The 10,927-nt window shown below is 42.0% G+C and overlaps 1 protein-coding gene across 1 annotated transcript; it reads left to right on the top strand.

The window, feature by feature from the left end:
* The first annotated feature begins 245 nt into the window (after positions 1-245).
* LOC134966559 (olfactory receptor 6B1-like) lies at positions 246-1,169 on the top strand. Its single transcript, XM_063943438.1, has one exon. It carries the CDS (start codon positions 246-248, stop codon positions 1,167-1,169), a length of 924 nt encoding a protein of 307 aa, XP_063799508.1.
* The last annotated feature ends 9,758 nt before the right edge of the window (positions 1,170-10,927 follow it).

Genomic DNA, 10,927 nt, shown 5'->3' with positions numbered 1-10,927 from the left:
AAGGTGAGTATAAGCATGCATCTTGGAGATTGCTGGTGGACAATCATATTACACCTGTGCTACATCAATGATGACCTCCAATTATTATTACTACAGAATGCTTTCAAAATATTTATTATGACAAAAGTAATTTGGAATAGGCACAGTTTTATCATTTTTGTAGGTTATTTTCTGGTTTCTTGTGGTCACACAAATTCCCAGTTATATACACTTTCTTCTTATTTTGACTACAGCATAACACAAATATGGGCAATCAGTCTAATGTGAAGGAATTTATCATCCTGGGTTTCTCCAGCATTCCGGAATACCAGAGCTTTTTGTTTGTCATTTTCCTGGTAATGTATATCACAACCCTTATTGTGAATATATCACTCATCACCATAATACGGTTTGTTCGTAACCTTCACAAACCCATGTATTTCTTTCTTGGTAATTTATCCTTCTTAGAGCTGGGTTACATTTCAGTAACTGTTCCCAAGATCTTAGTGGACATCCCAAGGAAGAGAAAGAGCATTTCCTTCTCTGGCTGCATTACCCAGCTCTTCTTTTTCACATTCCTTGGTGCCACAGAGACAATCCTTCTTGCAGTAATGTCCTTTGATCGCTTTCTGGCAGTATGCTTCCCTCTGCATTACACAAGCATCATGAGTCATAAGTTCTGTTTTATTCTAGCTGCTGCATCCTGGGTCTTAGGGTTCTTGACTACTTCATTTCCAATTATTAAACTTTCACAGTTGCATTTTTGCAATGCCAATATTATTAACCATTTCTTTTGTGAATCGGCCCCATTGCTAAAGCTTTCCTGCTCTGATCCTTACTTCAAAGAACTAACTATCATTATTTGTGCTTCTTCAGTCATTCTAAGCTCAGTTATATTAACTATGATGTCTTATGCATATATCCTTAGAACTATTTTGAAAATCCCATCTGACACAGGAAAGCAGAAAGCTGCTTCTACCTGCGCGTCACATCTTTTAGTGGTTACCACTTTCTACTCAACAATGTTTGCAATGTATATTAAACCTACTGCTAGTGAAGGATCCTTAAACAAGGTGATGGCACTGTTCTATGCTGTCTTCACCCCACTGGCCAACCCATTTATCTACAGCCTACGTAACAAGGAAGTTAAACAAGCCCTTTTACTCTTATTAAAAAGAATAAGGTTCTAAAGAATACGTGGCTGACTTCATTTGTTCATTCTACAGTATGTCTTTGATTTTGTTTTGATTGACTATAAGTGCATGCAGAGCTATATTTATTTTTAAATTGACATTATAAAGGAATAATCTGTTAAATACAATACAGTTTTTACATATTTACGAAACAGGTGCAGTTATAAAACAGGTATACATGGTTATGCATATACAGTATGTACAGTAAGCATGTCCAGAACATGTGCTACTAGCTAAAATTTCATACACATAGAGCACTTTTTTTGTATTAATAGTAGAAATGAGTAGAGGCTACTGTGTTTTGGGTTTAGTTCAAAATCATCATTGTGCTTTGGCAAAATCACCCTCAATTGTTTTGAATTAGGATTTCTTAAAAAATTCATAATAACAGCTAAAATATTATAACGTTGAGCTTTTTTGCAGTTTTATTAAAATAAACAACATTCATTTACAGTAAATTTTTACCACCTCACAGCTCACAATATTGTTTTCCCAAATATCGATTAAAGGCTGCAGCAAGGTAGTTCTCTAAACTATGTGACACAGCAGTGGCACAAACAAATGGCAGTTTTTTAAAAATATAACACATCTACGAAACATAGTAGCACAGCAGTGGCAGGAAATGACGTCAGTTTAATAAACTATATGACCCTATAGAATGTTTTCATTAATCAAGAACTAATAGCCTAAAAGTAAAAGCCTATTAGATAATATATTATTACCAACATACTGTACTTCTCCAACCAGAAAATCACAAGCCCTAGGACAGTAGTTTGGATTGCTGGAGTAAAGTCTAGTATAGGGGTGGGCAACAGGCGGCCCGCGGGCCGGATGCGGCCCGCGGACCGATCCTGCCTGGCCCGCTGTGCCCCACCAGAGTGCAATGACAAGAGGCCCGACAGGCCGCTTGTCATTGCACTGCTCTCAGACGCGGCGCTGCTGAGGAAATCCCGGTCACGTCACAGGGTCAGCTGACCGGGATTTCCTCTATCATGCGCTGGGCGGCGCTGGGTGTCATGGGGGGCGGCGCTGGGCGGGCACTGCAGTGGGGACTCGGAGCAGAAGCGGCCAGTGGGGAGCACTGCGGAGGCCAGTGGGGAGAAGAAACGGTGGCCAGCGGGGAGAAGAAGCGGCGGCCAGCGGGGAGAAGAAGCGGAGGCCAGTGAGGAGAAGCGGCGGCAGCAGCAGCAGCAGCAGCGTGGATCATCAGACAGCGGGGATCGTCTGCCACTGACAAATAGGTAAACCCCCTGTCCTGGATAAAGCTAAAGCTGCCATGTAAGTTCAGGGGAGGGGAGTTAAAAACGGTTATGTGGGTTTAGGGGAGGGGGGGGGGGGTAAGGACTGCTATATAGGTTTAGGGGAGGGTGGGGAAAGGGGGGTAGGGACTGTCTGCCGTAATGTGTAAAAACGGGGGCGCTGTCTGCCGTAATTATAAAAACGGAGGCGCTGTCTGCCGTAATGTATAAAAACGGGGGCGCTGTCTGCCGTAATTATAAAAACGGGGGCGCTGTCTGCCGTAATGTGTAAAAACGGGGGCGCTGTCTGCCGTAATGTGTAAAAACGGGGGGTGCTGTCTGCCGTAATGTGTAAAAACGGGGGCACTGTCTGCCGTAATGTATAAAAACGGGGGCGCTGTCTGCCATAATGTATAAAAACGGGGGCGCTGTCTGCCGTAATGTGTAAAAAGGGGATGCTGTCTGCCGTAATGTGTAAAAACGGGGGCGCTTGCTGCCGTAATGTGTAAAAACGGGGGTGCTGTCTGCCGTAATGTGTAAAAACGGGGGCACTGTCTGCCGTAATGTATAAAAACGGGGACGCTGTCTGCCGTAATGTATAAAAACGGGGGCGCTGTCTGCCGTAATGTATAAAAACGGGGGCGCTGTCTGCTGTAATTATAAAAATGGGGGTGCTGTCTGTCGTAATGTGTAAAAAGGGGACGCTGTCTGTCGTAATGTGTAAAAAGGGGGACGCTGTCTGCCGTAATGTGTAAAAAGGGCACGCTGTCTGCCGCAATGTGTAAAAAGGGATCTCTTTTTGACTATTTTGTGTGTGGCCCTCGAATATTCGCTGGAAGTGTTAAGCGGCCCTCCAGCTGAAATAATTGCCCACCCCTGGTCTAGTAGAAAGCTAAATCACCATTAGACTTACTCTAAACAGCAAATCACAGGCCCAAGGTTACTACAGGTGATTGGAGTTGAGTTAGTGGAAGGTAGAGCATTAATTATTATATGGAAAAGTAAATTGGAAACATTGGAATAAACTATTATAAACTAAGGGGTATATTTACTAATATTCGTGTTTTTGCCGTTTTTAAGGGTGTTTGAACTTGAATGGTATCGGGTGCATTTTACTGCAACTTTTTGAATCCTGATACGGTCATTTACTAAGCTGCCGAGTTTTCCTCATTCGTCTTTTCCGATGTCGATGTGATTCGTAATGTCAGGCAGTGTTTTACGGGAGTGATGAGTAAAAGACTGCCTGACAAAACACAAGGAATCCCGGCCGGATCTATGAGATCCGTGCAGGGCTTCATTGTGTACCTTAAAAAAAGAGTTTAAAGAGTTAAAAAAATGAAAAAAAATTGCATGGGGTCCCCCCTCCTAAGCAAAACCAGCCTCGGGCTCTTTGAGCCGGTCCTGGTTGAAAAAATATGGGGAAAAAATTGACAGGGGTTCCCCCATATTTGAACAACGAGCACCGGGCTCTGCGCAACCGCTGACCGCAAAGTTCCCACCATTGGATACAATGTAGCGCCTATGCGCTACATTGTATCTCTGCCGTGCGCAGCCTGACTGACAGCTTAGAAGTGCACAGCCAATCAGGAGAGTGCCACGACGTGGCACTCCCTGATTGGCTGAAGGGACCCTCTTTGACAGGAGTCATGGGGGGTCCCGGCAGTCGGGGAAAGGGGTCCCATGTGTAAACATGGGACCCCTTTCAGTGCGTGGTTCGGGTTTCCGGTTTGTTTTTTTGCCAAGTACGTGGATTACAAAGAGGACACAAGCTACACTGGATTGTGTGAGTATAATTTTTTCACAGGTACCCCAAGGATTCTACATGGAGAAGTGGACCGAGCCTCGTGTGAACATAGGTAAGTATGTGTGTATGTAGGTGTGCATGTATGTAATAAAGTTTTACTGTCACGGTGTGTGTTCTGTTTTTTGTTAGGTATTTTTTTTGTAGTAGTACTACAGGTGCCAGTGGGCCCGTTTTTCAACCGCATGCTGGTACTTGTGGTTCTCCAAGTACCAGCTTGCTGGGGAGGCTTGCTGGGACTTGTAGTACTGCTACAAAAAACAATATTATTTTTTCACTTGGCTATCAGCCCCCCATCCGCCGCCCTTGGATGGGGGGACAGCCTTGGGCTTCACCCCTGGCCCTTGGGTGGCTGGAGGGGGGGACCCCTTGAGTTAAGGGGTCCCCACTCCTCCAGGGTACCCCGGCCAGTGGTGACTAGTTAGTGATTTAATGCCAGGGCTGCAGGGACCTATATAAAAGTGTCCCCCGGCTGTGGCATTATCTCTCTGACTAGTGGAGCCCAGTGCTGGTTCAAAAAATACAGGGGACCCCTACGCTTTTTGTCCCCCGTATTTTTTGCTCCAGGACCAGGCGCAGAGCCCGGTGCTGGTTGTTCAAATATGGGGGAACCCCTGCCAATTTTTTTCCCATATTTTTTCAACCAGGACTGGCTCAAAGAGCCCGAGGCTGGTTATGCTTAGGAGGGGGGACCCCACAAATTTTTTTTTCAGTTTTTTCAGTAAACAGACCCTCTCCCATAGATAACCATGCACAGATCTCACTGATCCGTGCATGATTATCCAAACTCGCCTGGAAAAAGCAGGTCTATTTTTTTGCTGCTTTTTTTAACGAATTGCTAAAAAATACACCCGCACTTAAGCACTCAGAGACTAACACCCAAATATGAATGAATAGTGAGTACCCGTGTTGTATGAAATAACAGCCGTGTTTGACCGATGGTCTATTCATTCGTATTTCTAAACTTTGCCAGTAAAACCATTACGAATAGCCCAAACACTGCCGAGATTTGTGCTTAGTGAATTCCTGTGTTGGGACTTAGAAAAAAAAACACAAATCGGACAAACTCGGATTATTAGTAAATATAGGCCCAAGTTTCCAAATGTAAGTTTTCAAATGCTCACTATATCAAAACCGCAAATCACAGGCATCAGACCAATACTGATGATTCAAGCCAGAGTAACAGGCCAGTAGGAAAGATAATAATAACAAACTTCTCCAACCGGGATCAGTATGAAATACCTACAATCAAAATTCTGATGCTCAAAATCCCGACAACAATTGACCGACAGTCAAAATCCCAACAAGGTCAAATACTGACATGGTCAAAATACGACAATTAAAATGTCGACAGGTCAAAAAGTCGACACGCGGTTTTCATGGTTTTTGGTGTGTATGTCAACATAGGTTGACATGGACATAGTATAAGTGTACTGTGTCCCCTTGCATGACTCACTGCGCTTGTCATGCTTCGGGCACAGTGCCTCGCTACGCTTGGCACACTATTATATTCAGGTCCACTGGGATGGTAAACTATGAACAAGTTGGTTTCAATTAAAAAGTCATGAAAAACACGTCGACTTTTTGACCTGTTGACATTTTAAATGTCTGTATTTTGATCTTGTGGGTATTTTAAATGTCGGTATTTTGACCATGTCAGGATTTTGACCTTGTCAGTATTTTGACGGTCGGTCATTGGTTGTCGGGCTTTTGACTATTGGGATTTTGATTATAGGTAAATTGACTGCATCCCCTCCAACCAGCAAATAACATGCTTCAAGCCAGTCCAGGAAAATGGAGACATTGTAACACGCTAGGGGGAGATTTAATAAGCTTTGGAAGGTGATAAAGTGGAGAGAGAGAAAGTACCAACCACTCAGCTCAGCTCCTAGCTGTCATTTTTCAAACACAACATGTAACATAGGTTAGGAGCTGATTAGCTAGTACTTTATCTCTCTCCACTTTAGCACTTAGTACATTTGCCCGCAGTCTTACACCAATACAGCAAGGTAGGCAAAGCCCATAATGAAAAGTGGTGCACTATGAGTGACACTTGTATTTACTTTTAATATTTAAAAAGGACAAGCACAATTTAACAAACCAAGCATTTCAGGTACAGGGACTGCCTCTTTTGTGGCTACAGTCCTTACTTTGTTTGGGTCCACACAAAAGAATATATTTTGATGGTTTGCGTAAACCAAGCTACCAATGGGCTTAAGAGTGTTAATCATCCTCAAAGTTGTAGAAATAATTTTGCTCGTCACTATTGTAAATATCATCATCAAAAAAATTGAGCTAATGCCTATTGGAATCCATCATTAAAAAGAAGTCTATTTTTTAATTGATGTCACTGTTTTTCCTCATAGATCTTATACTTCATTTTGACATCAGTTTTCAGCATTTCTTCGAAGAACTGTAGCATCCTATGCTAATTGCTCACAAGGTTCCAGGTGGGGCTAAACACTCTTTTAGAATACACATTGGATGGTGGGCAGCTTAAGTACACCATAGCTAGTTTGTACAAGGACATTCACATTGCCTTTTTTTCTACCAGTATTCAACTGGTAGAAACTGTATCTGACTGTGCTTACTGTATCAGATTGAGTCATGGTAGAGGTGTCATAATGTTTCACTCTTGGGCACGAAGTTGACTGCTCATTATCACCAGTGGCGCTCTTGGAAAAGATCAGTTTGTTTTTTTCTGGCAGTTGTATTTGCAGAAGAAATTGAAGTAGTGCCACTTGAGCTGACAACTTGCTCGCAAGGAGCTCTTTGCATATCTTCAGATCTGTGTCAGTTGGAAAGAAATACATCACATTGGGCTTAAAAGTAGGGTCTAGCATAGTTTTACAAAATGTAGTGATCCAATTTCAAGCTGTTGCAAACCCTTTGGTGCTGGTGAAGCAAATAAAGAACATGATCTACAAGTCCAACATACTTTGCAAAATCACTTAGTTTCATCTCCTCCTTCAGTTTATCTAGCTGCTTTTCCAGTAGTTTATTTAAGGCTGATTAAGGCTAGTATTGTCAGAACTTACTTTATAGGGTACAATTTTCAAATGGTTTCAGTAGCTTGCATAAACTGAAGAGAATTCTTTAGTGTGCTACAGTAAGGTAATATCCCCCTATCCATATCTCATGGAGTGATGCATACTATACTTCTTGATGACTTTTTGCTACTGTACACCTGCAGTCGCTAAAGCATATAAAGTGTGGTATTGCACCTGGTTATTACCTTACCCAGGGGAACGGCATCAATGTGCATTTCACAACTGTCGCTGCACCCAGGACTCAATGGTTGGCTTCAATTCTCCTTCCTCTATCAGCTAACCCACAATCTCCCATTTGCTAGCTTCACAGGAGTCTGGGGATTGGCTTATAGAGTCAGGAAGTGAAACTAAATGCTGAGACCCAGGTGGCTGTGATCCACAGTGCTGCTGATCTCCAGGGTAAGGCATCCAGCAGATTATTACATGCAACATTACATGTATATATTTATGTCTTAACCGCCTCCCGCCCATGCAATGTGTAGTCAGCTCTGCAGCCCACAGCCAGCAGCTGTCACTGGTCCCTACCTTTACTTTCTTTGGAACTACAAAAAGGTGTCTTACCAAATGTCAGAATTTGAGTAAAAATATTTTCATATTGCAGAGGTGGCTTTTGTGGACTTCTGCTCTGCAATGATAATGTGCTTCTTATCACATTATCCTCCTTACTTTTATCAAATTGTTCTTATACAAAATATTCATCATTAACATCCTCAATTATCTCCGTCATCCTGTTGCACAATTACAATTTCCAAAGTAGCATCCTAAATTTATATGTTTAAACCATCATCATCATTATTACTTTTGCTACTACTCATCCTCATATTTGCAAAGGGGTCAGAGATGGATGAAGGAAGCTTCTTTAGGATGACAGTGTCAGAATCAGAAATGTAAGTCTACATGCATAGCACTCATGGACACTGTTAGATTCTCATCAGGGGGTATATTTACTAAAGGTTGATATTGTTTGTTTTTTGTTCAATGTTAGATCGATGTTAAATCAATTTTTTGCGATGTTGGGATTCCAGGTTTAAAACACACATTTACTAACAATTAAAAATAAATGAATACAATTAATCTGCTAGTAAATGTGTGTTTTTACTAAAATCGATTTAAAATTGATCTACAAAAACAAAAAAAATCTTTAGTAACTATACCCCCCAGGAATCTCAGAAGTTTGTGAACACACATTTTGTACTTTAGCCATATGGGTTAATTTAGTAAGAGTGTTTGACCTAGTTTGCATTCTTGGGAGTGTTTGGCCATTTTTACAACACAGAAATTTAATAAAGACAAACATGAGAGTGTTCCATCAAATCGAACTTTACAATACTGGTGAAATCACAAATACATGTTTGGCCAAACTCGGAAATACTTTTCATTGGAAGTAACAGTACACAAAATGTTACCAAAATTTGTGTTTGCAAACACATCTGTGAATTGTGCAAACTTGGATAAAAAATACACTTTATAAATATACAGTATGTACTCCTGGGCAGCTTGTTTTGAGAAGCCTGCACATTTCAGTACAAAGGAGGGGGGGAAGTGGCACAATGCCAAAGCCAGGGGACACAGTTCATTGGTCCCCCAGCCAAAGCATTCTCCCTGAAAACTAGCCTTGGGGCTCCTTGGAAAATGGGACCCCTCCAAGAAAGAGTCCCCAGGGCTAGGGTAAAGCCCGGGGCTATCCCTTGCACCCCTGTGGGGTGGGTAGCTTTTAGTCAAAGTTAGAGTTAAATAATATTGTATTTTACAGAAGGACTACAGATCTCATGCAGGTACTTGGTGAACCACAAGTACCAACATGCATGGCATTTAGGGAGCTGGTACCTATAGTCCTCCTGTGAAAGAAATATTAAAATAATAACAGTACACTCACAAACCTTAGACATTACTACTTTAATATACTCACTCAAACTCAAATATACTCTGCTTGTCCCTGGCACGGTCAGTCATCTTCAATAGATTAACTGTTTCCTCTGGCTGTGGCATTACCCCCAGCTGATCTGTGCATGCTTCATGTTCTGGAATGTTCAGCTACGTGCAAACACAGCAAACATGGCTAGAAACATAATTGCATACACCATCAGAAAACACGATTCTGTCAAAACATGACTAATAGTAAATTTCTGTTTTTGACTAGGAAAAATTCACCCTCATCTGATCGATCACCAGTATGTTTAATATCAGGCAAAACACGATTCTTAGTACATTTACCCCTTAGTGTTCTTTTTGTGCACTAATTTTACTGTTTTAGATAGGACACATCTAGACTCAGCGAGAAGGTGGTGAGTGCGAAGCTACAGAAGTTGCCTGACTGTGTTTGGCCATAACTTTTGGGCAGACACAACTCTTTTGGGTAGTGTCTAGTTACCCTTCATGGAGAAGACCTTTCCCATAATCCCCTGGGTCCATGTCACCAACTATTTGGAATAGTAAACTGTGTCAAGCAAAGCAAGACACCGAGCACGCCATGGTACAGTGGTGCTTAGATAAATTTCCACAAGGGGAACATAGAGACACAACCATAACTTTTGCAATAACTGTTAATGATTTTGAAAGAGCTGTAGCAGACCCACAACTCGCAAATATAGACCACTGTCTGAGCCTTTCCTTGCCGCTGCATGTGGTGTATGGCATGTTGCCATTTTAAACTTTTCGGCAGTAACTTTTCCCTTTATAGTTAGAGGTGATATGTTCTTAAAGATGGTCAAGTATTGGTTAGACTTTATACCTTCTTCTTACCCCTTGATATCTTTTAAAGGTAGTTGTTGTCGAAGTACAGTTCTATGACTACCAGCACTAGTACTGGGAGACTCCACGATTGATATACGCAAAGACAGGAGTAAATCTTCTGAACTTGCAAATGCCACCACATCAAGTAAACTTACAATGATATAGGGAGATGAGGGACTGTTACCTTTACCATGCAGTATTGCACATTTAAATAGAATTAAAAGACTTGATATTTCTTTAAACAATAAAAATGTCTTCATTCAGCTTTTATCATTACAGGATGCAACACCCAGTAATTATAGTAATACACACTACAGTACCTCTAAACACACACAGTCTTCCTTTAAGATATCTAAATTGAATTAAAAAAGTTTTTTTCTAAAACCAGAAAACATTGTTTTCTTTGAGGAGTGTGAAGTGTGCTACAGTACTTGTGATTACACAGGTGAAAAATTCCCAGCAGCCTCAACAGCTTGCACTGGAAGTCTATAGCTTATCACGTCACTAGCGATGGTTGGAAGTGAGATTCAGTTATTTGGGACAGAACTGCACTAGTCCCAGGATATATAGGAGAGCAGCGCTGAGGTGTCTTCTGAGAGAGCAGGAGGTGCACTGTGGCAGCTATCCATCAGAAAAATGCAGCTTTAAGAAAGAAGAGCTGAGGTAATCTGAGTGGTAGTCGGAGCTGTGCTCTGGACCAGTCGCTGAATTAGCCCCACTCCACACATTACCAGGACTGTGCCAGAGCAAGGGGGGAAGAAGGTGGAAGTCCAAAGGTGCCAAATCCGATACCATTCCCGAGAAGCCTGCCTGAGAGAAGACAAGAGCTCCAGAGAGATTGGTGATGGCATCCACACACACAGACACTCTGGGGTCTATTCATAAAGCCAGGGGCATAGCCAGAACTTTGCAGGCCCCATAGTAATATTTTAA

This window comes from Pseudophryne corroboree, chromosome 1 (assembly GCF_028390025.1).
Source record: "Pseudophryne corroboree isolate aPseCor3 chromosome 1, aPseCor3.hap2, whole genome shotgun sequence".
NCBI lineage: Eukaryota > Metazoa > Chordata > Amphibia > Anura > Myobatrachidae > Pseudophryne > Pseudophryne corroboree.
This window is presented reverse-complemented; position numbering and strand designations above follow the sequence as displayed.

Bases quoted from the DNA above. Each gene is read 5' to 3' on its own strand.
- LOC134966559 (XM_063943438.1), top strand. From the start codon at position 246: ATGGGCAATCAGTCTAATGTGAAGGAATTTATCATCCTGGGTTTCTCC.